The sequence below is a fragment of the Aspergillus pseudoviridinutans genome, assembly GCF_018340605.1.
Source record: "Aspergillus pseudoviridinutans IFM 55266 DNA, scaffold_4, whole genome shotgun sequence".
Lineage (NCBI taxonomy): Eukaryota > Fungi > Ascomycota > Eurotiomycetes > Eurotiales > Aspergillaceae > Aspergillus > Aspergillus pseudoviridinutans.
The window spans coordinates 1,483,179-1,510,143 of record NW_025091284.1 but is presented as its reverse complement, the minus strand read 5'-3'; the positions used below and the strand labels follow the sequence as shown (position 1 = coordinate 1,510,143).

At 45.0% G+C, this 26,965-nt stretch overlaps 9 protein-coding genes across 9 annotated transcripts; 5 read left to right on the top strand and 4 right to left on the bottom strand.

The window, feature by feature from the left end:
- Positions 1-65: 65 nt before the first annotated feature.
- Positions 66-1,685, top strand: Asppvi_005960 (FAD-binding oxidoreductase; the record flags this gene model as incomplete). The annotated part of the gene is made up of 4 exons (XM_043301869.1): positions 66-365; positions 412-1,106; positions 1,154-1,362; positions 1,411-1,685. The coding sequence occupies 4 exons, from the start codon at positions 66-68 to the stop codon at positions 1,683-1,685; spliced, it is 1,479 nt and encodes a 492-aa protein (XP_043157804.1).
- Positions 1,686-1,942: 257 nt separating this feature from the next.
- Positions 1,943-2,849, top strand: Asppvi_005959 (uncharacterized protein; the record flags this gene model as incomplete). The annotated part of the gene is made up of 2 exons (XM_043301868.1): positions 1,943-2,268; positions 2,318-2,849. 2 exons carry the CDS (start codon positions 1,943-1,945, stop codon positions 2,847-2,849), a joined length of 858 nt encoding a protein of 285 aa, XP_043157803.1.
- Positions 2,850-12,289: 9,440 nt separating this feature from the next.
- On the top strand, positions 12,290-14,819 carry Asppvi_005958 (Zn(II)2Cys6 transcription factor domain-containing protein; the record flags this gene model as incomplete). The annotated part of the gene is made up of 2 exons (XM_043301867.1): positions 12,290-14,563; positions 14,628-14,819. 2 exons carry the CDS (start codon positions 12,290-12,292, stop codon positions 14,817-14,819), a joined length of 2,466 nt encoding a protein of 821 aa, XP_043157802.1.
- Positions 14,820-15,125: 306 nt separating this feature from the next.
- On the bottom strand, positions 15,126-17,135 carry Asppvi_005957 (GMC family oxidoreductase; the record flags this gene model as incomplete). The annotated part of the gene is made up of 3 exons (XM_043301866.1): positions 15,126-15,589; positions 15,661-16,950; positions 17,015-17,135. The coding sequence occupies 3 exons, from the start codon at positions 17,133-17,135 to the stop codon at positions 15,126-15,128; spliced, it is 1,875 nt and encodes a 624-aa protein (XP_043157801.1).
- A 642-nt stretch (positions 17,136-17,777) lies between these two features.
- Asppvi_005956 (flavin monoamine oxidase family protein) lies at positions 17,778-19,091 on the top strand (the record flags this gene model as incomplete). The annotated part of the gene is made up of 1 exon (XM_043301865.1): positions 17,778-19,091. The coding sequence occupies one exon, from the start codon at positions 17,778-17,780 to the stop codon at positions 19,089-19,091; it is 1,314 nt and encodes a 437-aa protein (XP_043157800.1).
- Positions 19,092-19,975: 884 nt separating this feature from the next.
- On the bottom strand, positions 19,976-21,502 carry Asppvi_005955 (flavin-containing monooxygenase; the record flags this gene model as incomplete). The annotated part of the gene is made up of 1 exon (XM_043301864.1): positions 19,976-21,502. One exon carries the CDS (start codon positions 21,500-21,502, stop codon positions 19,976-19,978), a length of 1,527 nt encoding a protein of 508 aa, XP_043157799.1.
- A 748-nt stretch (positions 21,503-22,250) lies between these two features.
- On the top strand, positions 22,251-23,642 carry Asppvi_005954 (saccharopine dehydrogenase family protein; the record flags this gene model as incomplete). Its single annotated transcript, XM_043301863.1, has 1 exon — positions 22,251-23,642. One exon carries the CDS (start codon positions 22,251-22,253, stop codon positions 23,640-23,642), a length of 1,392 nt encoding a protein of 463 aa, XP_043157798.1.
- Positions 23,643-24,252: 610 nt separating this feature from the next.
- On the bottom strand, positions 24,253-25,749 carry Asppvi_005953 (uncharacterized protein; the record flags this gene model as incomplete). The annotated part of the gene is made up of 4 exons (XM_043301862.1): positions 24,253-24,437; positions 24,511-24,835; positions 24,893-25,137; positions 25,215-25,749. The coding sequence occupies 4 exons, from the start codon at positions 25,747-25,749 to the stop codon at positions 24,253-24,255; spliced, it is 1,290 nt and encodes a 429-aa protein (XP_043157797.1).
- Positions 25,750-25,957: 208 nt separating this feature from the next.
- On the bottom strand, positions 25,958-26,335 carry Asppvi_005952 (uncharacterized protein; the record flags this gene model as incomplete). Its single annotated transcript, XM_043301861.1, has 1 exon — positions 25,958-26,335. One exon carries the CDS (start codon positions 26,333-26,335, stop codon positions 25,958-25,960), a length of 378 nt encoding a protein of 125 aa, XP_043157796.1.
- Positions 26,336-26,965: the final 630 nt, after the last annotated feature.

Below are 26,965 nucleotides of genomic sequence, written 5' to 3'. Positions count from 1 at the left end.
CCCTATAAAAGGCGTTGGTCTTCTGGAGCTTGATCAACACCATCAGCTAGCGAATTCCTATCAAAATGACTTCTCTACATCTACTCACCCTTTCTCTGGCTGGCCTGGCGGCGGCCAATTGGAATGTATCCGTGGCAGGAACTCCATGTGCCTGTGCACAGCTTGGGTTCTCCTACCCGGACAAGGTCCTCTTTCCGTCATCTGCAAACTATACAGTCGAGGCTACCAGCTACTGGGATATCCGTGACGACCTTCACCCATCGTGTATCTTCCTCCCAACTACCGCTGATGAAGTCGCGAACGCCGTGAAAATACTTACCCACTGCGATGCGCACTTTGCTGTCCGCGGTGGTGGACACATGAATGTACGATCCCTATCTGAACCAAATAATCACTCACTAAGATGGATAGTTCCCCGGAGCCAACAATATCGACAACGGCGTCCTCATTGCATTGTCTGGAATGGACCAATTCGCCGTCCACAACGAGACCATTGACGTCGGACCAGGCATGACATGGTACGACGTCTACTCTGCCCTCGACCCCTACGGACGCATCGCTATCGGCGGCCGTCTTAAGACCATCGGCGTACCCGGCCTAACTCTTATCGGCGGCGTGCATTACTTCATCAACAAGTACGGATTTGCCATGGACAACGTCGTCCGGTACGAGGTGGTGCTGGGGAACGGGACGCAGGTCGTTGCATCCGCGACCTCGCACCCGGATTTGTTCTGGGCGTTGAAAGGCGGCGCGAATAACTTTGGGATCGTGACCAAGTTTACGCTGAAGACGTTTGCAATTCCGAAGATCAGCACCACAATCCAGAGCTTCAATGAGTCCGGAATCTATGATTTTATCACCGCGCTATGTGATCTGGTCAAGCTCGATGAGCCGAATCCCATCGGGGCAGGCGGCGTCTTCACGATCAATTACAATGCCACGACGAAGGTGTCTTCTGCTTCGCTGATTGGGGTGCAGGAAGGCGTTAGCAGGCCTCCGTCTCAGTTCGCCAATTTCACTGCCATCCCTGGCGTGTCAAAGATACACAATGTGACGACAGGGAAACAGTTTGCTTCGGGACTCATCACCCCGAATCAGATGTTCCGGTAGGAAGCATTCCTTTGGACCTTGATGTTAATGCTAACGGCGATAGCGTCATGTTCTCTCACCACACCGTGCAGCCCGACCCCGAGACCCTCTACTCCATTTATCAAGCGTGGAAGAGCGCGGTCAATGAAATATCCGACGTGCAAGGCCTCTACCCGACCTTTGTCATGAACCTCTCTCCAGCAGGCGCAGCGCGAGTAGCCAAGACTAATGGAATTGGAAATGTGTGGGGTCTGGACGAACAGCCCATGATATGTACGGCCCTGATTTCCTTGCCATGGCAATCACTAATGTATTCTGCAGTGTGGCAATTCAGCACAGGCTGGGATCTCGCGTCTGACGATATCCGCGTGCAAACCTGGTCGCGTCGGCTCGCGGAGTCTCTGCACGCCATTAACAAGAAGAAAGGAATTAGCTCCGAGTTTGTGTATATGGGCGATGCGGGCGAGTGGCAGGATCCGTTTGCGGGGTTCCCTGAAGCCAATGTGCAGCGGATGAAGGCAGTCCGGGCTGCGTATGATCCTCTCAGAACTTTCTCCAGGCTGAACTGGGGTGGGTTCAAGCTTGGATTTGACTAGTCGCTCATTTCGGTTCCATCGCGTATTCGGAAACATTTCCCGATGAGGTAATTGTCTTGGGATGATCGGCACTCGGGTTCGGGTTCGTGTTCGGGTTCGCCATCAATCACCTCCTTTGCTTCGTAGGTCGCGTCTGCTATAGTCAAGGTGTATAAATATGTTGTTAGACAATCTCGAAAGGCTTCTTTGTAGCTGACTCCAAGAAATCAAAACATCTATTCATTCATCATCCCATTCCATTCTCATCGCTGTACACAATGATCGCAACCACTACAACTACCAACCCTCCCCCTGAAAAGCAAGACATACAGACAGGGCTCAACTACTGGGGAGGCACCAACGACCCGATCATCATCGACTTTGCCAAACCCGACGGAAAGCAGAAATTCGCAGAGGTAGAAAAGCAACAAGCGAAGCATCCCGTCCTCATCCACGACATCCGCGGAACCGAGGACCAGTACACACTAGAAACACATGGATTCCAGTACTTTCACGATGAGGTCCCCGAGCTCGACGACTGGACCGACGAGCAAAAGGTCACTGACACCCTTATCCCCAAGTCAGAGGAGCTGGTCCGCAAAATGTACGTACTCTCCGCCAAACAGTGCCACCCTCTAACCCGAGCAAAACAGAACCGGCGCGAAAGAAACAATCACCTTCGCGCATCGCATCCGCTGCTTCTCCTCCGATGAAGCAAAGCTAGCCGACAATCGCGCCCCAGCGCACAGCGTCCACACGGACTTCACCGTCGCGGGTGCGCTGCGGCATCTCGAAAATGAGGTCTCCGACCCGGAGCGCGTCAAGCAGCTGTTAAGCGGTCGAGTCATGATCATCAATGTCTGGCGGCCGTTGAAGACCGTTCAACGGGATCCGCTCGCTGTCTGTGACTGGCAGTCTACCAACCCGCAGCAGGATATCGTGCCGTATCGGCTGGTCCTTCCGCAGGGCTGGAACGAGCTGAGTAAGGTGCGGCACAACGAGGATCACCGGTGGTACTATCTCAGTCAACAGCAGCGTGATGAGCCGCTGGTGTTTAAGCAGTTTGATAGCGACCGGTTGGAGGAGGGGGGATTTACCCTAGCTCATAGCGCTTTTGAGCTCCCTTCCATTATGGATCATGAGCCTCGGCAGAGCATTGAGACTAAGATGTTTGTGTTTTTGTAATTCTGTGATTTTGTCCTTCTATAGTAAATAACTCTACAAATACTTAATATTTTTTTTTTTTTTTTTTTTTTTTTTTTTTTTTTTTTTAGTAATAGTACTATTATTTAATTACCCTCTGTGAGCTCCTGAATGGTATATATTTCATTAAGATTAGCCATGGCTGTGGTGTTAACCCAGACCCATGACTCCCTATTAGACTGGTCATGGGTTGGGTTTGGATGGATCCACATGGGGTTCAACCCAACCCAAATGGGTTTTGGGTTAACCCATGACGTTAGCCATCCACCTTGAAATCCATGCGGGTTGGATTATGGATACCCCTTCTACCCATATTTTGCACGTGACTTTAAACTATACTACTTTAGTAGGCGGAAAGATCTCTCATTAAGAGAATATTATAGATATTATAGATAATCCATAACCTATAAGCCCATTAATATTATTACAAACATACTGGAACACTGACATGGCGAGGCTAGGTTTATAAGTTTATAAATTATAATATATTATATATTAATTTTATCTTTAATCTTTATTATGTCCTATGGACTGTCTTAATAATTTATAAGTTAAAGGCTATGCTTGACTATGCAAAAGACCTAGTTCTGAATACTTTTAGCCTTGTAATTAATAGTCTTATAATATAAACTACCTAGCCTAATATTTAGTTTAGTTAAAACTAGTACCTGTCTCCTGATACTAATAGTTATTAGGATCTCCATAGTGAGAAATTCTTCTAGCTAATAAGAGGTCCCTAGCCCTGGAAGTATAGGGTGTGGGCTTCTTAAGTTTATAGGAAAGTAATTCTATAATTTACTTATAAAGACTTAAATAGTTATAGTAAGGCAGTATGGTCTAAATGTATTATCTATATATCTCTATATATCTATATAGTTTCTTTTTAGGATAAAGTATAATTAAGAAGTATGGTTAGCTGAGCAGCAGGAATATATGATTTTTGCCTACTAATATAGTATATTTAAAATATAGATAATATTTTACCTTCTCCTTTAATATTAATATTTTAATATTCTACCCACACACTGTGATAGATATACTTAAAGAAAGAAGGAATATAACTATATAAGAATACTTTTCTAATCTGTATAAGAGATTGTTTAAATTTTGATATATATAGTAGATAGACTGTATATTTAAAAATGCCTGTAAGGGAGTGCTAATATATATATAAACTATATATACTATATATTATATTTATATAACTAGAAGTCTTTCTGAACCACAAAAAGATAAGTATTACTGTGAATACTATATTATAAATCTCTTAATAAGAGATTTAATATATTTTAGCATGGAGAGTAGTATTTAATTAATATATAGAATCTATATTACAAATTTGCAACACTTAATGATTTAATAATGAATTAATGATTATGTTTATATAATACTCTTATTAGGAGAGATTACTAAGTAGTTATATAACTAACTAAATATCAAACTTTCTTTATTTATTTACTTATTTAAATTAATTAAGTATAATATAAAGAACAATCAATTCTGCTTAACAATATTCACTATTAAATATTATTAATAGAGAGGTTGAATAATACTAGTATTAAATATATTAATGAGAATGCTCCTTAGCCTTACAGGACCTCTTTCTCTTCTTTTTTATAGATTTTATTAAAACTTAGTTTTTTTAATCTCCCAGCCTATTCATTATTTATTTATTAAGTCTTAACACCCACTCTTAAAATCTCTCATTAAGAGATTTTATGATCTACTAGCCTATTTATTATCTGTTCTATAACCCTTACTCCCACCTTATAATTCTCTCATTAGGAGATTTAAAGCAATATAGAGAGGAAAAAGAAGGATAAGTAAGCTAATACCCTAGTTATGTAAGAAGTTGAGATTAGTAAAGATGAAATAATGTAGAATCTGGAGTGATGCTTTCTAGGAACTATTATTTTTAATATATACCTGCTGCAGACTTAGTKGAGAAGGGGCTAAAATTATACCTTAAACTAAAAATATGTTGATAACCTTAAACAGTAATTTATAATAAATATCTGCTGGTATACACTAGATGATAGGATGTGGGTCATGCTATCTAAGTTAGACTTTAATACCTACCTTACTTAGATTTTTATAAGGACTAATAATAAATAACTAACACTGGATGACCTAGACAAACTTATAATATAATCCCGCCTGCAGACCACAGACTTGCTCACTGTTAATTAGGTATAGCTAATCCTGGGTATTACAGCACCAGTCCTCCAGACTAGGTAGTATAGAAGAGAGGTATTAATAAGTCTCTGCAGAGAGATAAGTAAGGCTGCTGTAAGAGGTGATATTAATCTATAAGGTAAGTAGATTAAGCTGCCTAATAACACAGTAAGAAATCTTCTAATAAGAGATTTCTACTTATACCAGAGCTGACTTGCTATAGGCATATTTATAGGCCTATGATATTTAGGATAAGGACTAATTAGATAAACCCTTACTATATCACCTACAAGCTAATTATAAAACAGTCTATAAGATAAATATAAGTGGTGAGTTAATACATGCTATTATAGATACTATTAATAACCTCCCTGGGGACTATAATGTCCATAAACTTAGCCCTTCCTTCTTTACTAAATAGGCTATATTAATATTCAGGGTAGACTAAAAATTAGTGCCTAGAATTCTTACTCTTTTAAGATATTGTAACTTCTAAGCTGCTGCTAAGTTTTTTATATTAATATAGTATAGCTAGGACATCACCTCCCTTGGGTGCTTAGAAACTATTATCTCTCAGAAGCTAGATTTTATAAGTATAAGTCTAAAGAATTAATATATAGATACTAATTCTCTTAATGTTAGATTTATTTGCCCTTCTTTAAAAAGTTTAGGAAGCTCTGTAATGATGTCTTTAGGGATATAAGCCTATTAGTCTCTCTTAATAATTAGAAATATATCTTTAAACTTAAAAAGAAGGAAAATTATTATCTAAATATTATATATACTCTCTTCCTTCCTAAAAAGGAAGACTTCAATAGCTAAAACATCTTAGATTTTCTTTAGCTATTAGATAGTATTAATAATGACCTATTAACTTAGTAAGTACTAGCAGAGCTAGTAGTTATTAAAACTCATATACTTAAACACCATCACCTGCAGTTTTTAGAGGCCCTAAATAATGATTAGTATATCTATATATTTATAATATTTTATGACAAGGAGGAAAGGTTTAAAGAATGGTAAATCTTATTATTATTAGATTCTAGTATATGCTAATAAAAGTACAGGTCAATACTAATTAAAAAATATAAGGTTAGTGTGATTATCAGGGAGGTACTAAAATATATTATGTTTTAAGTGGAACCATCCTGGAAATATCCAGCTGCTATAGCTAATGACCTCAAAAGTTTTATGTGGGATCAAGCCATCAAAGAGTATATTTTTCTAACCTTAATACTTACTAATAGTGTGACTAGGCTATTTTTAGTTAATGAGAACCTTCTCAAACACTTATAAGATTTTATTTATAAGGTTTTTAATTTAGTAGACTAGGATCTACTATAGCATAACTTATCCACTGCATTAGTAAGACTAATCTCTTAATAGTAGATTTTAATTAACTTTATATTAGACTACTCTGCCAGACAAAGATCTGCAAAAAGAAAAACTAGCTACTATTTTAGGTATTACTATATAAGGATAGAAAAAGAAGTATAAAGCTGCTCTAGTAAATTTTAAGAGTAAGTTAGTAATATACCATAAATGGTTTAGATATTAAAACTAGGTGTATCTCTTATAGTCTATGATTAACTATACAGGCCCTTACTTTTATAGTATTATAGCAGAGTTTAATAAGAAGGACTACAGAGTATGCTAATTAAATCTCCTAATATAAGATTTATACTAATATTTATTAGAATAAGGAGATTAATATTATTAGAGAGTCTAACTAGGGTTTTCTTATTATAGATACTAATATAAAAGATAATTTAATATTCTAATAGACTCCATCCCTGGATACTAAGAATATTAAGAAGACCCTTATTAAAGAAGGGGAGGTATTTAAAGCTATAGTCTATTACAGGCTACTAAAGCAGTCTATGCTCACAACCCTTAAGCATAGGATGAATATTATTAGAGTACCTAAACTAGAGATCATCAGGAACTAAGTATATTATAAATCTCTTAATAAGAGAATCTGCATCTGCTAATCTTAACTAGGATAACTATAAGAAAGCTTATAATATACTAAAAGAACTTGCTAGTACCCTAGAGCAAGCAGGCTGGAGTCTATAGATAGACTTTTTTAATAAAGACCTTACCTAGTATACTATATACATACAGCAAAAGTCATCCTCTAGTACCTCTAAAAAGACTGGGTTTCTGGCAGCTAAGCTATTAGAATTTAGTAACTACTTAATAGCAGATAGGATGACAGCACTGAAGGACATAAATATAAAGTTAGTTAAGGAGAACTTACTAAAGAGAAAGACTAGCAAGGCAAAAGCAAAAGGTATATAATTTCTATTTACTAACCATAATCTCTTATTAAGAGATTATAGTGGATAGCTAACATCCCCTAGGTAATACTAGTAAGTTAAAGTACTAAAAGCTAGACTCTATACCCCCTATAGTAGGTCCTTTAGGAGCAAGTCCTCCAGCAGGAGGTTCTTCTTAAAGGAGGTGTTGGCTATTTATCCATAGTAAGATATATTCTGTACTATTAGTATAATAATCATCTTGCCAGTACTATAACTACTCTTTTTAGTTTTTATTTCCTTGTACTAGGGGTACTACTGCTAATATTATAGATAGTAATCTATTTTTCTTTTTTATTTTTTTCTTTGTTTTTTTCCTTTTTTCCTTACTAGCATATAATCTCTTATTAAGAGATTTAATAATTAGTAGGATTATTTTTAGTTAGCATAAGAAATGAGCACCTACTTATTCCTAATCTCTTATTGGGATATTTAGGGTTCAGTAGGATTATTATTATTTAGTATCTAAAATTAGAAATCTACTTAGTCCTAAATACTTAGTATCTAGACTCTTTTACTCTTTTCTATCTTCTTAAAAAATTCTAATTCTAGTCTCTCTGTAATCCCTAATATTTTTATTTATTAAATTAAAAATACTCTTCTCTACTCCATTACTATCTATAGATAATTCTTAAGAATTTAATATATAATTAGATATATAGTCTTCCTTTGAGGCCCAAGCCCACTAATCTATAATTAGGCTAAGTTCTTCTATCTTATACTTCATTCCTGATAATACTTCAGAGGCTATACTAACTAAGATTATAGCCCTATCCTCTACTTAATCTCCTATTATACTATCTATACTTAACTAAGTCCCTGGCAGCAAAAAATTTTATTAAGTTATCTTTTATCCTATAAATACTAAGCTACAAGCAGACTTCTATTCTTAGTGGAATAAAATATCTTATGCTAAAACCTATGCAGTAAAGAATATTAAGCTAAGATGGTTATATAGGTAAGTAGAAGTATGGGATTATTTTATAGAGGCTGTAGGTATCCCTTCTAGTGAACCCTTGCTTTGCTATATAACTAATAGATATAGAGCTCTATTTACTTACTCTAACTTCCTAAAGTAAAATAGGATAACTAATCTATATTATTATTTAAAGAGATATCAAGGTTCTTAAGATAGTTATAGATCAGAGAGAAGTCTATAATAATATCTTATTACTAAGGTTTGCTCTTTAATCTCTTATTATTAGATTATATATTAATTATTAGGACTATACCTATACCCTAGAATAATTTATTAACCAGCTCCTTTAATTTATTATTGCCTGTCAACTCCCCTTTTATATAATTAAATATATCTAATTTGCATGTATAATTTAAATGGCAAATCTAGATATATATATTCCCTCCTATATCACTCTTACTAAGCACCTCTAAGAACTTACTCTTATTAGTCATTTAGAACTTATTATAAAACTTCTACTAAATAGCAAAATTTCCTTAGCTCTAGACTGCTGGATAAGTCCTAACTATAAGCTATTTCTTACTATTACTACTTACTTTATTAATAAAAGGTTTAAATTTCAGGAGATACTCCTTAGGTTTTATCTAATTAAGGGTGAGTATACTGGAAACTATCTTGCAGAGATTATTATAAATATTCTTTCTCTTTATAGTCTTTAATCTTATGTTCTTACTATCACTACTAATAATATAAGTAATAATAGGAAGATGATGTAAGCATTAGGAACTAAACTCTAGAAAGGACTATGGCTTGGTTCTTTTTAATAGATAATATTTAATCTAGGACTTATGGGTGTACTTTATATATATATACAGTTAACTTCTTATTCAACAAGACAGATTGTTAATAATATCTAATATATATCTTGCCTAGCCTATGTCCTTTAGCTTACAGTAAAAGCTTTCCTAATCTAGTTAAATATTAAATTAGAAGATAACTAGATTATAAAGACTTAGTCTAAGGGTGATTAGTAGCTTTAAAGTCTACCTAGCTTAAAATAATCTCTTAAGAAGGTTTGACTTCCTTAATCTCTCATTAATAGATTTCTAATAATTTCTCTCTATAGATATAGAAGATTATTAAGTTTATAAATACAAGTCCTTAATGCTGATAGAAGTTTATTTAAATCTAATATAATAAGGGTTAAGAATCTTAAAAGATATACCTTCTCCTACAAGACTGTAAGATATAATAGAATTTAATATACTTAATGCTTTGCTAGGCACTAAAACTATAGAGTAAGGTAAATATCTTTATAAATACTTAGAATCAGCCTGATATTAAGCATCTTCAGCTCTCTAATTTTAAGTGGAAGCATCTTAAATATCTAATTAAACTTCTCTATCTATTCTTTACCTTTATAATAAATCTTTTAATATCAGGACCTAGTATGCATGATGTATATATAGTCTATAATGTCTTATTTACTTATCTAAAAGATATAAGTAAAAGAATGGAGAAGAAGAGGGCCCCTTAGAAAAGATATCTTGTGAAGGCACTGCAAGCAGCCTCTAATAAGCTAAAGAAGTACTATAACTATACTTACTAGATAGAAGGGTATGTTTATACTATTATAATAATTCTTAATCCTTCCTAGAAGCTATTAATTTTTTAGAAGGGCTCTTGGGCAGAGGAGTAGATTAACTAGTATAAGAAGTATACTATAACTTTTTAGGAACTCTTTTATTACTATTACCTCCTATATCCTGATACTACCACCCCTTCTATCTAGCTAAAGTAAAAGGAAGGCCTACAGCAGGCTATCTTTGAGCTCTAGAAATAAAAATAAAAATAGCTATCTTAGTCAGGTCAACTCTATCCAGAGTTAGAGACCTATCTTTAAGAAGGTATAATTTCCTCTACTTACTATTATTAAATCTAATATTAAGAGATTAGGCACTGAAGTCCCTGAAAACCTGGATATTCTTAACTAGTGGTGATAGAATTCTAGATAATTTCTAATACTTAGTTATATAGTATCTGACTTTCTTACTATCCCTTCCAGTGGTGTTGGTGTTAAATAGCTTTTTAATAGTGCTTGAGATATTTATTACTACTATTATATATAATTATATATAGCTACTATTAAGTTAATTATGATCCAGATATGCACAGATAGGTTTACTATTACCTAAGACTATACTAAGTTACATGACATCTCTGAGTCTGAGGAACCACTTAAGAAACAGGATCTATATTACTATCATGATCAGTCAGTGAGTAAGGTGGATAATGTGATGAGTTAAATATATATTAGTAACTATAAGGATCCTGATTTCTTTGATGAAGATATTAATTTACTTAATAAGGCTTTTACTTTCCCTGATGATATAGATAGTGATAGTAATGCTATATCTACTATCTTACCTTTACCTTCTAAGCCTGTTATAGCTCTGCCTATTAAGCCTATTTTATCTTCGCCTGTTAAGCCTATTATACCTCTGCCTGTTGAGCCTGTTATACCTTTGCCTATAGAGCCTGTTTTATCTTCACCTGTTGAGCCTATTTTATCTTTACCTATTAAGCTAGCTAGGCCTCTATAAGCTGAGCCTGTTAAGCCTGTTAAGCCTGTTTAGCCTGCTGAGCCTGCTAAGCCTGCTAAGCCTCAGCCTCTAGCTCCCATACATTCTCTTCATAATAGTGTATGTTGACCTGGACACTATCATGAACTAGCTGGCATGTGAATAAAATTTAGGATTATATGCTTATTATATTATAATTAAATCTCTTAATGGTAGATTATAGATACTTAAAGACTGTAGATCTAAAAGGTTTAATAATTCTTACCTTATATTTAACTTCAAAAGGCTAAGAGACACAGCTAATTRGGTGATTAAATRGGTTRGATAAACCACTAAATCYATAAACCTACTAAATTCTRCCRGTCATGTGCACCYAAATGGGTTATCCATACCCATATGGGTTAGGTATCATCCACCCATATACATGTGGGTTGGATGAGGGCCTACCCTTATCCAACCCAAAGTGTGGATTGGGTGGGTTGGATATGGATTTGCGGATTGGGTAAACCAGTCTACTCCCTATATACACTTGTAGCCAAGACGCGCAAGATTGGCGTCCTCATTCCCTGTGCGTGTGGACCCGGTCTGTGCCTAGTCAGTATCTCGAGCGCCACAGCCCACACAGCGCCTACGGAAGGGCAGCGTGCATATAACTCGAGTAGAATTGCCGCTTTGAAGCTTGTTGATCAGGTTGCTTATGAAAAAAATGAACTTTAATACCGCCAATACCCACCCTGGATGGGGCAGCAACTGAGATAAATTACATGCAATCAGAAGCACCTGATGCTAGTATGTAACTCAACACTGTGAACATTGAACAGATTTGTTGATATAAATCCCCTCTGCCTTCGGATAGCCGAGCTCCCTGGCCAAAAGAAAGCTGTAGTTCTTGAATAACCCTAGAGTAGGGCATTCGCCGTGTTGCTTTCGAGCCGGGGGTGCTCAGGCAGGAGATATTCTTTGGGTGTACTATGGAGAGGACCATCTGTACATATGTCGAATGTCAGTTGGATAATACGCTTTGGCCCTCCGWGTGGCGGTTGTTGAGAGGAAGGGAAGCCGCCCAACTAGGTACTAGCCATGTCCACATTAGCCACACACGGCTGAGAGCGACCATGCGGTAGTGGTATCCTTAATCAATTTACTCTGAGTGGTCTCGGAGCCGCGGCGCATGTAGCTCCGAGACACCGCGATAAGGTTGAAAATCACATTTTCGAGGGCAGACAGACCCACGGTTCTTGGTAGCGTGTGTAATCGTCGGATCCGCAGACGCGAACCCCCGCATGAATCTTCCCCGCAAATCTGGGGGGCAACCCTCGCGCCTTCTATTCTCCGTAGCCTCTCCTGGTTCACTTTCACAGCCTGCAAAGGCTCTGAAACTATGCCTGATCACGCTTGTGTACCGGCCAGGGTCGTGCTTGCAACATAATGTCAGCTGCGTCAGCAAGTTCTTCCCACACTGAGATTCCCACGCTGAGCCATCTCGACTTCGACCGGATGTCTGACCGCGATGAGCCCGGGGCGCATCCCTTTTCGAACTACATCGCGCTCAGAGCAAACTATGCAGAGCACCTCTCACAGCCCGATGGGCTACCTGGATGGGGTGCAGACTCGGCCCAGCTATGGTGCAACCTGCCTCCTCCCGTGGCCGACAACGACGAAGACGATCTCGATCGCCTGGTCAACATCACTGCCATGAATCAAGCCAGCCAGGATTCAGCCCTCGATAGTATTGAAAATGCTAGTCCTCAGTCTGCCAACCCAGTTCAAAGCCCTGGTGCCCGCTTCGCGCAGAGCGAGGCCGTGGCGATCGGCGCGACTCGCAAGCAAAACCACTCCTGCGACCGATGCCGGACCTCTAAAAGAGCATGCGACCTGCCGCACAATGTCGTGATCCATGATCAAAAGCCTTTAGTTTCCTGCACAACATGCAACGGGCGCGGGGTAGAATGCACAGTCGCATGGCTCTCCAACAAGAAGGCCCTCCAGCACACCCGAAAGCGGCCCAGGACAATGTCATGTGTTCAAGAGGCAGACACCGGGGTGGACTCTAGAACTGCGCCCTCAGCAGCCACGGAAGAGTCGCCAAAGACGCCACTAGTTGACTGCCAGGCATCTGCAATCACAAGAGAAGGGGAACTCGCCCGTAAGCTGCTCTCTCATGACACATGCTTACAGCAGTTCAGCTTGTATGTGGATGTTATTGATATGCCACTGGCCGAATGCATTGCGCAAGCAAGTATGCCTCCTCGATACCCTCTGGGAATTGCTGCCTTAGGGCCTCTCGGTGACAGCAACCATATGTCCGCATACTTCGACCAGGCCAATGGGTGGGTTGATAGCTGCTGGGAAGGCCAAACGAGCTCATGGGCCTTGTCGTCAGGCGGGCCACATGTATTCCGCGCGGCCAGTGTGCTTGACTGCCTGTTCCAGCACAATGGGACCCAGACAAGCCGTGCGTCCGCGTCCCGTGATGCACTCATTACCGAGACATACAAATGGGTCACCATTGCAACAGCAGCACAGTTTAAGATTCCGAACAAGCGGTGCTCATCCCCGGGCCAGCCAAAGCAATGGGACTCACACTCACATCCTCGGGATATTGCCCTGGAGACATGGCGCAGGGCCAAGGATTTATTGTTCAAAAACATTGCAGCTGCTCATTCGTTTCGGTTGGCGCTGTCACTACTTTTGTTTGGCATGATATCCCCACCAACTGTTGGCGAAAATACCGCTATAGACGAAGAGGATGCTTCGTATGCCTTCTCGGAAGGCGTTCGGCGTCTTAAGATGCTCTGTACTGAGGCGCGTGCATGTGTCCTCGCAAATTTTGGCGGAGTGGAAAGACCTCCCAACACGAGGGCTAAGCCTCATCTCGTTGAGGGACTTCCACCTGACGTCCAAGAAAATGTCCTGGAGCTGATTGCTGCTATTGAATGGTTAAGTACCATGGCCAATTGCATCGTAGTTACCTCATCGCGCGGGAAGATATGCCCGATACCTCTGAACATGTACAGCACTACCGACGGGAGCCTACACAGTGCGCATGACACGATCCAGAGCGCAGAGAGCGATACATTTTCAATAGCCCTGCCCCATGACCATGAGACCGACAACCTGATTTTGTCGCGAACAAAGGAGGGGAAAAGCTCATTTGTGGACCTCGCTTACGGGGAAAGCTCTGAGGATATGTTACTAGAGTCTGCGAGACAGTCAGGCTCTGTGGCAGTCCTTCTATGGATGTCTCTGGCTCCCTTCACACTGGAGGTCGAAAACCTCCTGAATGACAGGGCAGACTATGAAGCGCTTCATCGACGATTTATTACAGCCGTGAGGCTGGTGAAATTGTGGAGACTGTCCTTTGGCAAACTCGAGAATAGGACAGCGTCTTGCATTAAACAGCTGACGTCTGATATGCGACGATTGGCAGGATTTTGTTTGAATGACGGCGATTTGGCGGTCTTGGTCTTCTGTGCGATCACACGTAGACTTGAGACTGGTCTAGCAGGGCACCCTTCGTCCCAAGAGAAAGATTCCCTCGCTAGTGTCCTCCAATCGACGAAATCGTATTGTCAGAAGCAACGCCTTATTAGCGCACAGCAAGTGTCTACCTTTGCTACAATCTCCCAAGGAATCACGAGTCCCGGTTTCCAAGGAAAGGGTGGCTTGAAGGCCCACATTCAGGACATTGCCGCTCATCCCGTGAGTGAGACTGGTTGTAGAGTTCATGCAATTCTTCTTTTTTTGCTGATATGAGTCCTTACAGTATCCAAAAATGGTGGTCCAAGCACAGACCTTCGCGGTCAAGGCTTTTACGGACGAGGTCCACGAGATGATCAACATTCTGGATTTGAAAGGCGCTGCTGAGATGTCAGCGGGACTGGAGACTTGTCTAGGGACGCTCTGCGGCCTTCGGGAAACGCTGGTGACCTTACCCGATCTGCATTGTTTTACGTAAAGAATCCTTATAGCTAGTTTGTTCTTGGCTCTGCGTCCTTCGCGATGATTCGTGCGTATATAAACTCCATTTCCCGACAATCTCGTGGTTCCTCCCAAGGTACGAGACAATACACAGATTGTAAACGTTTGCAACTATTCCCCGTCGTTGTGTGAGAGTAATGGTTTCAGTCCTTTGCATTATGTCTTTATTGGAGAGAAGGGTTGCATGCCCTGATGATACCATTGTGAAATGAGTATGAGAGGGACAAAGATCAAGATATCATTGTATACGAAAAGTAAACGTTGCGGTACAGCTGTTCTACTCTCATAAATTTGCAGAGAGAGGGGTAGCCACAGCGCTGCGTTCTTTGATTATTTCGCTCAACATGGCAGCCATAGCAGCAATAGGCGCTGTGGGATGTCCGCTGATCTGTTCTGGGAACACGCTGGCATCCATCACACGGAGACCCTTAACACCATGGACTCGGCATTCAAGGTCGACGACGCTGGTGGCGGGCGACGGGCCCATGCGCGCCGAACCGACGGGGTGGTACAGAGTGAATGCCTTCTCATCCATGAAACGCAGGAGCTGCTCGTCAGTGATATTGTCAATATTACTGCTCGAGTAGGGCCACCAGTATGAGCTCGGATCGTCGTTCACGGGGACTGTCTCAAAGTATTTCTTGAGAGCCGGACTCCTCATAATCTTGAGACACACTCGCAGGCCCACCAGAAGAACCTTTCTGTCGTTGCCACTCTCGTCGCTAAGGTACTTTGGATCGATTACCGCTGGAGTCAGTCATTGCCTGTCAGTCTCGATTCAAACGTCCACTCGTATGACACGAATAAAAGAAACTTACGCGCATCAAATGCATGTCTACTCTTTAGGGTGACCGTGCCGTGACTCTGTGGGCGAAGACCAATGGGGATGATACTAAAAACGCTGCTATTCTCGATTGCCTTCTCCTCGCCATGATGGATAAAGGCAAGCGGGGCGCCGATAACCTCGATGTCTGGCGCAGAAGCACCAGATGTATGGTCATTGGGAACATTCACAGTCCCAGGGAAGCGATAGTCAGTAGACCGGATGAATGCCGCGGCCTCACCGACGTTGCTAGACAGAGGTCCGCCGCCTGTGAGTAACCATCGCGCCAGTGCCGGAATGGCCTTTATGTCATTCCCTAAGTAATCAAGGGTAGCGCCGTCCTTAGCTTTGCAAATGATAGGCGTCGTGCAGAGATGATCTTTGAGGTTACGACCGACAGCGTTATTCTCTTGGATAACGGGGATCCCATGGGCCCTGAGCTCGTCGGCCGGACCGATGCCGCTCAACAATAGCGTCTGCGGCGTGTTGATCGCTCCACCACAAAGGAGTACCTCCCGTCGCGCGTGAACCTGGAAGCGCTGCCCATCGCGGCTAGTCTGGAACTCAACTCCGATCGCCGTCGGCTCCTTAGTTGTGATCAGATCAAAAAGCACGCGGGTCACACGAGAATTACATGCGACATAAAGATTCGGCCGCGCTAACACCTCCGGTGTGAGGAAGGCCGTAGCGAGCGACGAGCGCTGCCCCTTAGGATCGATGAAGGTCTGGAACCTTGTCACGCCTAGACTGCCCTGGCAGGTATTAACGTCCGCGATGGCAGGAATCTGAGCATCGTGACAGGCGGGAAGGAATCCCTTTTCGACGATCTCGGATAACCACGAATAACCCGTGTGCCATTGCCCCAACGTGCCACGGTGCTCGGGATCGATAGCAGGACGCCCAGGATGGGAGGTAAACCGCTCCATGGCCCGGAGGAAAGGCGCTAGTTGGTCATAGTTCCATCCCTCACAGCCGTACGTAGAGGCCCATTCGTCAAAGTCGGATTTAGAGCAGTGATGGTACATCATAGCGTTGAGGGAGGTCGAACCCCCGAGAATCTTCCCCCGGGGCCAGTACAGCTGGCGGTTAGCGAGCCCGGGCTGCTCGACAGTGTAGTAGTCCCAATCATGCTGGGTATGGAACAGTTTCGAAAATAGGAGAGGTACCTTCGTTTCGAAGACCTTGGTGTTGTCGCTGCCGGCTTCGAGGATCAGCACCGAGACATCCTTGTCTTCGGAGATTTTGCTGGCCAGAACACAGCCTGCCGCACCGGCACCGATGATCACTTTTTATCAAGGGCTTCGATCAGAGCGTACTTTTAGAACCTTTTTAGCAGGCTAAAGACTTACCGTAGTCATAGCTCACAAGCCCGCGTTGGGCGGCCGCATAGGTTACCGGGGGCCCTGTGCGCAGTTGCAGTGTCGCAAAGTCCAGCGGGTTGGTAAGCGGGTTTCGATGCCTCCTACCCATGATGAGGACTGTTAGCTGAGCAGAATTTGCGACAAGGCTAACATAGGCCTATGCGAATGTAGTTTGCAAGTTTTCCGGCCACACCTCTCCTTTATACCAACCTCTCGAGGAACGACACATATGTCATATATGGCATCTCCCTATTCTCGACCTCGCTTCAAATCTCGCGAATGCCCTTCCTCGTGATCCAGTCGTAATGCGAGGAGCCGAGTCGCCCCCACACCTCAGCGCGTTCCCGAGGCTCTAGAGAGCGGTTCCGCGTGGTAATTCCGAGCTTCACCATTCTCGGGGCCTTTATTACCCCGGCGGTTTGCGGTTCAGGGATGGAGCCGCTGAGCCGCTGTCATCTCCCCATCCCCTCATTCTCCGATGATTCTCCTCGCACTCATCCGAAATGGCGCTATCAAGGTTGCCTGGAATAGAGGGTAATGCTGTGCATCATGTGGTATGCAATACGGATCCTATTCTACGCCCGTGATTATCGCATGGCCGAGTTTGCCTCTTATTAGAGCCAAAGGGGCCCGCACCGTCGGTTCTGTAACAGCAGTGTCTTCAGGAATTCCAATTGCCCAGTGGCCAGGGATCGACCATATTTCCTACCTAATCACTACGCCAAGCTTGCTGTATCGCCGAGACGTCGCCATGGAGATATTTGACGTCGCCGTCATTGGAGCTGGGATGGCTGGAATCACGGCTGCTCGTGACCTTAGCATGAAAGGCTTTTCTGTCGTTCTTCTCGAAGCGCGGGACAGAGTGGGCGGCCGAACCTACCTGGAGCAGGCTCTTGGCGACAGCATCGAGCTCGGCGGTGCTTATGTGCACTGGACCCAGCCGCATGTGTGGCATGAACTGCAAAAGCATGGGATCGGGATTTTGCCCCCACTTTCTACCAGCAAAGCTTACTGGCTGGCAGATGGGAATATGCACTCCGGGACGGAGCAGGAATACTACGATGTCCTGGACCCCGCGATGGCGCAACTCTTTGCCGATGCCCGCGCCCGCTTTCCGCTTCCTTGGATGATCAACGCTGTTGAAAATAGCGACATGGAATGCGAAACCATCGAGGACCGCATTAACTCGTTGGGGCTTGACTCCTATCATCGGGATGTCCTTGACAGTGCCCTGGCAGGCGTAGTCCACAACCACAAAGTTCACGGCATCGCGCAGCTGCTTCACTGCGTCGCAACCTACTTTGGTGATTACAAAGCTTTCTTTGAGACTGCGAGCTTCTGGGCCATCGACGGTGGCACCAAACGCCTCATAGACGCTATCCTCTCAGAATCGACTGCTGAGCTCCGCCTCTCGACCCCCGTCAGTGCTATCCAGGATCGCGGCTCGCAGGTATCGATCACCACGCGTGCCGGTCAGAGAATTCTGGCGCGCGCGGCAATTGTTGCAGTGCCGGTCAACACGCTCGGCGACATCAAAATTTCGCCTAGCCTCCCCCATCCCGCCAGTACTATGGTCGCAGAGAAGAACCCCGTCATGGCAAGCAAGATCTGGGCCCGGGTTCGAGGTGAGATCGAACCGTTCACTGGGTTCGCCCCCGTTGGCAAGCACCCCCTCAACGCGGTCCGGACGGAGCGCTACCATGATGGCGATACACTCATCATGTGCATTTGCTCCGACGCGGCCGCAATTCGTGGAGATGATCAAGTGGCGGTGCAGAATGCGCTGCGGAAATTCGTTCCTGGCATCGAAGTGATCGAAATAGCCTCCCACAGCTGGGTCGAGGATGAATTCTCCAAGGGCGGCTGGATGATGCACCGGCCCGGGCATATGACCGGTGGCGCAGCTCACATTCGCCAGGGTCATGGTCGCATCCGCTTCTGTGGCGGTGACATTGCGGCCCTTGACGTTGGCTCCATCGAGGGCGCTATGGCGTCGGCTGCTGCTGCTGCTCGCGACACCGCTGCTGTACTATCCACTGCAAAGACGAGAAGCTTTCGCCTGTAAGATGCGACATCGGCCTCCCATCCAGGTGTGCGGCTCCCTGATTGTTATCTAAAGTTATACCTATGATTTTGAATGTGAGGCTATTCTACGTTCTCGTACAGAGAGAGTAAGTTGAGATGACTGATTGGAAAAGTAGCCAGGAGATCGCTGTGGAAAGGGTCTCAATAACTTGAAAGATTAGTATTGGCATCTTATGGGCTCAGGGATTGTGGATAAGCCGAGGTTCCCCGTGGAATATTAGGGAGATTGGGTGGGTTGCGCTGAATCACCCTGCTCTTGGTGAAGAGTAACACTCAGGATGCCATCTACATACTTACCTCAATTCAATAGAGATACAAGTCTACCCATTTTAAATAGCCTTCCTCTTATGGTCCGATTGGTCTTGTGAGTCACACCAGATGACAAAGAAGTAACAAAGTTGGTATTATTATCCGAGAAATTATGGCTATTGATCAAGTAGTGACATAACGTCAAGGAGTGGGCCCGTAAAGTACAGCAAACGAAAACACATCAGAAATATACCCTTGTCCAGGTCAGAGTTCATGTAATTAATAATTGTCGGAACCATGGGCGAAGGTAGGTTGATGGGGAGACGACAAACGTCCGAAAAAGAACGTCGATCACTACGGGAGATGTACGCAGGGTACGAGTGATATGAGGTTGGAGATTAGGATTTGGAACAACTTCTGTACAACTCTCCACGGATTCGAACTATTTGGCAAAGTAAAAGCACTTAAGACCTTCGTCTACTGAGATACAGAGAGGCACAGTGTCATAAAAGGGTTCTACGTGTCATCATCGTAACTTGAGGCTGGTCCTTGAAGGAAAAAATCACTTGAAAACAGACTGTACGAACATATCGGCTCCCGAAAGCAAGCGCACGCTCATGTCCACTCCAAGCCTCTCTGAAGGCTCCCGTACAGGGCCACGGTAAGATCCCTCCAATAGTAAGACCTTGGCTGCCAGACAGAGCGGTCACCCACATGTGGCAGGGTGTTCTGCGCTTCTCGGACATAGGTAGACTTCAAGTCTAGGAACGGCAATTTTTTGATTTTCTTCTTTTCCTCGGCACCCATTCGTGGCACCACCATCGTAGCGCAGTCCTTCTTCATCTTCCTTAGCAACCGGCATGCCAATTTAGCAGTGACATCGGCCCCGAGAGTCCAGCTAGCGTCAATATAACCGAATGCAAACACAGCGTTCGGAAGGTTATCCATCATCGCAAACTTCCAGAGGTAGTTGTCGCCAATGTGGTACTGTAAGCCGTCGACAAAGATCTTAATGCCACCAGCGATGCACAACTTGAGGCCAGTGGCCGTGACAATGATGTCGGGATGCAGCTCGTCACCTGATTTGAGGCGAATACTCGTACCGGTAACATTCTCAATCACCCCCGTTCTCACGTCAGCTTTGCCGTTCCGAATGCTTTCATAGAAATCGGACTCTGGGCACATACACAGCCGCTGCTCCCAGGGCTTATAATTGGGCGCGAAGTTGGGTTTCAAGGACATGTGTCTGGGGAGTTCTCTGGCGGTTAATACCATCAGCAATTTCCGAGCCAGACGAGGAAAACGCCGGCAGAAATTCACCAACACAAGTGGGACAAAAATCCATTTGAATCGAATGAGTTTCACGGCCAACACCTTTGGGAGCAGAAGTCGAATCAATTTCTCGACGACGTCCTCGCTCGAGACTGACAGAATATAGCTTGGGGAGCGTTGCAGCATCGTCACATGCCTTGCCTCCTTTGCAATGTTCGGAAGCAATGTTATGGCTGTCGCACCAGAGCCGATGATAACGACCTCCTTGTCCTTGTAGTCAAGATCCTCAGGCCAGTACTGTGGGTGTACCAGTGTTCCCGTGAAATTCTGAATTCCGGGAATATCAGCTGGAAGCGCTTGGTGATAGTCGTAGTACCCCGTCCCCAAGAGGATGAACCGGCTCTGGAGGTTGCAGGAAGTTGTTTTGTCCACGGTCAGATCCAGACTCCAGGTCTTGAGCTCGGTAGACCAGGACATCTGATTTACTCGATGGTGAAATTTAATCTTCTTGTCGATGCCTTCTTCTGCTGCGCAGTTTCGCACGTATTCGGCAATCAACGAACCGTGCGCGATCGAGTGCGTCTTCGTCCAGGGCCGCCATGAGAACCCAAAAGTGAACAGATCTGAATCTGATCGGATGCCTGGGGGAGCGAAATTAGTGATCGGTTTTTGAGGAAGATCCTCCGCTGACTCGAGCTCACCAGGGTATTGAAACAAACTCCATGTGCCCCCAATTTCATGGCGTTCCTCCAAGATGCAATAGCTCAATTCCGGATTGCGTTCTTGCAAGCGGTAGGCAAAGTTGATGCCGGAGATCCCAGCGCCGATGATGATGACATCGTAATCCACGTCTTGCTGCTTTGCATCCATCGTAACAGCTCTTTTTTGTTCTTTTTCTCTCACGAAAAAGGAAGTGTTCGTCTGTGGCTTTCACCGAGCCTACCAATTTGAAGGGGCGGTCCGGTCTTCAATGTCACTTGTTTGGTGATGTACGGGTCGACCCTTCCGCTCGACGGTAATGTCTATCCTGGGAATGTAGGAAAATGAGAAACTGAACTTGCCTTTCCAAGGGCCTTTTCAGGTACGAAAGTTGGAATCCAAGAACCAGATTTAAACCACAATGCGGAAGGCAACCATCTCCATAACAGCGTTGGGAAAGGACTGACAGTTAGTGAACTCCGGTCAAGTTATGAGATAGAGATATTCCATTTCAATACGTACTTTGACCATCTGATCAACCTCATATTGAATTTACGGACCCGCGGAATCGGACTGATTTGCGGGGCGCTGCGTACAGCGGAGCCGCTGAACAATAGAAACTCGTCACATTTGTATTACCACGGAAGCGCCCACACACGCGGAAGGATTCATGCCGGAAAGTCGTGGTGGTCGCTTCGAACATAACATGGATGTGTGGGGTAAGATCTGTGAATTTGCGGCAGCCGCTATTTGTGCCATACTAGGGAAGAACAGTTGCTCGGGGAGGCCCATTGTCGATGGGGTCGGATATAAAACCAACGACGCAGGCCTATTTTTGCTTGTCGGTCCTGCCTAAACACCTCTTCCTTGCCAAAAGTCTTCAATTATTACCTGGTCCTGTTACAAACCATTATTCACTATGAATAACCTCTTCTCCAAGCCTAAGCGGGTCGTCTTCATCGGGGCGGCTGGCGAGATGTGCCGTATTGCCGTCGAGCGCTTCGCGGCAGCCACGGACATCCCGCTCGTCCTCGCCGACATTAATGTGGCTGCCATTGCGCCGCTGGAGGCTACACTCCCTGTGGGACGGGCAACTGTTCTGAAGCTGGATCTCTATGATCGTCCTGCACTACTCGCCGCCACCGATGGCGCGTCGCTTGTCGTCCTCGGCGCCGGTCCATATGCCAAGACCAGCGAACCCGTGCTCACAGCCTGTCTTGAGAACAGAGTTCCTTACCTCGATTTCGATGATGATGTGGAGAGCACGACTGCAGCTCTCGCCTTGCACGAGAAGGCAAAGGCCGCCGGCGTGCCGTGCTTTATTGGCTGCGGTGCCTCGCCCGGAATGACGAATGTAATGGCCGTCGATGCTGCCCAGGGAATTGAGAAGGTGGATTCGATTGATGTTTGCTGGCTAGTTGGTGACGAGCGACCTGGTATTGGGAAGGCCGTTCTCGAGCACCTGATGCACATTGCTGCCGGCCCCTGCCTTACCTGGGCGAATGGAAAAGCCATTGTCAATGAATCGTGGGTTGAGACCGGTTATGCCCCAATGTATGGTGACCACGGAGAGACGCTCCTCCACGAAACGGCCCACCCCGAGCCTGTGACCCTCCCACGCCTCTTTCCCAACGCCGGCCGCATCCGCTGCCTTGGTGGCCTGCACCCTGCACCATTTAATGGCGTTGCCCGGGGCCTCGGTGTCGCTGTGCGGAGCCAACAAATCACTCTTGATGAGGCCGTTGGTTTCCTGCTGAATCTGATTAACAACCCTACCCCCATGGAGGGCTGGCAGGCCGCTATGGGTGAGGCCACTGGATACTTCCGTGGCGGCGACATCTCACTCAAGGAGCTGTGGCAGATCATCGCCCACACCGCCAGCGCCCTTGGACCATGGCGCCACGCTATCTGCGGAATGCTTGACCAGATTAAGACAGGTGAATGTACCTCTGGAGATGTGCTCAGCTTCCTTCTTGACTCTGCTCGCGGGAAGATCGGACCGTACTGCGCAGGCCTAACTGTGCGGGTCGCTGGTACTCGCAATGGCATGCCGGTCGTTCAAACGAAGCGCACAGGCCCGTGTGGTGAGGGCTCTGTCCTTTTCAAAAATATGGCTGCTATCACTGGGGGTGCTTGTTCCGCGTTTATGATTCAGGCACTAGAGGATAGTTCCAAGCTTAGCGGGGTTTTTGCCCCCGAGGACTGGGTTGAACCCCAGGCCTTCTACAAATCTCTTATCCGTGTAGGTATCCCGCAGAATGAGCTCGCTCATCTGCTTGAGGTTGGCGCTGAAGCCAAATCACGACTGTAAAATGAGTGCAATATTGAAGAGACTATATCTGAATTGGTATTGGCGCCGCAGTGAGGCGGTATGTTTGGCTTTCGATCAGTTCTGTCTACACATCTTTTCCCATTTCATTAGCATACTATACTCGTCACTTCCAGATAGGATCTAACAAGTAACAAAAATGACGTTGTCAATCCCTGATTCTGTATGATCATTGGCCTTGTGTTCTGAGTAGCTAAGGTCCGGCAGGGCGTTGACTAGGGCTGCCCAGGAATGGATCATGGAACAGGCCAGCAAACCTTATTGCACAGTTGATCAGTATGTAACCATGCCATACGCTTTTCGTTAACGTGTCTAAGAGCTCACGCGCAGCGTCATAGAAGAGTGTATAGAAACATGTAATCTGTGCACGCGCTTTCAATCATTGTTTGGTTTCACTGTTTCATTTTCTTGGCCCCGTGACCCTGTGCTATAAGGCTGAACATGAGATATCGTCTGTAGTTTCTCATCACATCTAATCTTTCCTGATAACCAAAGTGGAGCGAGTATGACATGAACGTCTTGAGATACTAAGCTAGTAAAATATTGGACGTAATTGTCAACGTGGCCGGCGGGTGATCACTTGCTGTCTCGGTCAAGCGACAGCCTTCCGAGAAACGAGAAGGCGGGTAATAAGATACAGACAGCTAGCCGAAACCAAGAATACTCCAGTAAACAGTTGCATGGGGAGATAGTTGGTGTCACCCGTATTGTCCAACAGCTTTCCAGCGATTGGTCCCATGCCGAGAACAGCAAATGAAACTATGCTGATACAGAGTCCTATTCAAATGAAGTTAGGGCACAGTTAAACTTCTGGAATGCTTAGAGCCCCACAAATGGACTATAGGCTTACCGTTCCATGTACCGATCAATCCTGGCTTTGGTGCCAAGTGGGAGACGCATGGCGAAAAAAGCGCTTGGAGGGCGCCCGAGAGGAATCCGTAAATGATACTCCATCCAATAATACCTGCATTATGCTTCGCTGCAATCCAGCTAAAGGCCGTGAAAGCGCAGCTGATGGCTACCGCTGTAAGTGCATTAAAGGGGCCCAGCCCGTGGTCGGATGCAACGCCGAGAATGTAGCAACCAAAAAAAGCGCCAGCGTTCAAGATCGAAGGCATGTAGAACGCTAAGTTGAGAGACGCACCCCATTGCATAGCGTAGGGAGTGATGTAAAACTTTACATGAGAGAAAGTTAGTTCAACGTAATTGAAATCGAGCATCCGAGTACACACATAAGGAATGTAGATCCCAAAGAAGAATACCAACGTGGAGCACGTAAAAAGGAGGGTTCGTTTATCGGTCAGGAATTGTTTCACTGGAATGGGCTCTCGAGGAAGCTTAGGAAATCGTGGGTGAACCATCAATGTGGCGGCCACCATAAGGAAAAGTTGCATGAAGCCAATGGCTCGCAGGGTCCAACCCAGTGAAACTCTGCAAGTGTTGATGAGCCTGTCCACGACGATTGGCCAGATGACGCCTAAAAGAATGGGTGTATTTAGCAATGGCTTTTTGTTTGCGGTACCAAAAGAACTTAGTCGGAAAAATTTCACTCACCACCGATATTTTGGCCGGACATGACCAGACCGACGACGAATCCGCGTTTTCTTAGGAACCATTGAGATTGAACCGCCAGGGCTGGGGTGAACACCAGCCCAAAACCGATGGCGCAGCAGACCCCTTGAGAAAGGACTAATTGATAATACGAGGATGAAATCGACGCCATCATCGTTCCAAAGACCATGAAAAACGTGCCCAAGCCGAGAGGCACCTTGGGCCCTCGCTTGTCGGACAGCCTGCCGGCCCATAATCCCAGGAAGAAGCAACCAAAAATCTGCAGGCTGCCAATCCAGGAGATATCACTGGCGCTCGAGTTGGGAAGTGTGACCTGGCTATAATAGCTCTGAAACACGGAGAAGGCGCTCAAAAATCCAATGCTTGATATCTGCGCCAGCATGCCACCGGCCACTGTGAGCCAGGCTTTGCATCCTCCATCTGGAAAATCAAGCTCCAAGGAAGCGGCATCTAGGGACTGTAAATCTGCCCAGGGAAGTGGTTCCTGATCGTGGATCTTTTCAGGGCAGTCTGGCATATTGCAAATTTGAACAAGAGATCAAAAGAGGCAGGAATGAATCGGTATTGGGTGCTTCAGACAGAGCCGAGTACGTAGTTAGCCGCTGGCCTGGCAGTTATAGTTGTCATCCTAAATCAGCTTTCCAGGACGGTTATATGCAGCTAGAGAGATAAACTTTGCATCAAGCTTCCGGTTATCATCTCTGCACCCTACCCCGCGCTTTCCCTTACCCTTTCCAACCGGTCAATGGCATATCCCGGCATCCGGTCCGCCCATTGCGGAACCGCAGCTGCTGTCGGGTTGGGCAACTCCTCTGGCCACCCAGACGCACGGGGTATACCAGACTCCTTTGAAGCTGGCAGCGATTCACGGCCTGGGAAACATTCTTGCGGAGACAGAGACGTACTTTAGTAGGAATCTTCGATTGTCCTGCGGAAACTACGCCGTACAAAGCACCACGCAGTTTACAACCTTTGAACTCCCGGACATTCGGCTCCGGGCGTACACGTCCCGTCTCCTCATCGATCCCGGGAGAGGAGTCCATCATGAACTCTCGAAGAGCACGTCGCAGAGGGTCTGGGAACCCCGGTCGTTCCCAATTCATCGACCTCCACGTCCAAGCAGCGAGTCACCGCTAATTCGTCGAAGGAGTCGACTTCGGTAGTATCAATTTAGAGTTCTTGTTGCCACGCCCTCCGCCAACGGATGATTCAGAACAAAGGATCCGTGTCATGCTTCGAGATCCTGCCTTGTCTTTATCTCATCTCGAATCCAGCCCCACATCCATACCAAGCGGACGGACCTGTGGCTATCAATCTGAACAACGAAACCGTTGCCTCACACAATTCCATGTCTCCAATAACATAATCTTCTGCCGTCTATACGAGAGTGCGGCAATTTAGTAGACCATATTTTGATAACAGCGCAAGATTGCGGAGTATGATGCGCTTGATAGCGACTTTCAACGGGAGGTTGCCCCTGAAAAAGTCATGGGTTGAGAGCTGCCCTGAGGCGCTGAAACCTATGCCACTGCTGATTACTCAGTCACTACTGGAGTATAACGTCTTCAGGATCGAAGTTCAAGATGCATTCGAAGATGGATTTTTAACTTCTAACCCGAGTCTCATGATAGCCATTCGGGACAGGATAACTGGGAAAATGTCTTTAGCGGGTTTTGTTTAGTTCATTTCTGTTGGTAGAAAGCCGAGAGGGATGTTCTATTGCCAATCATATC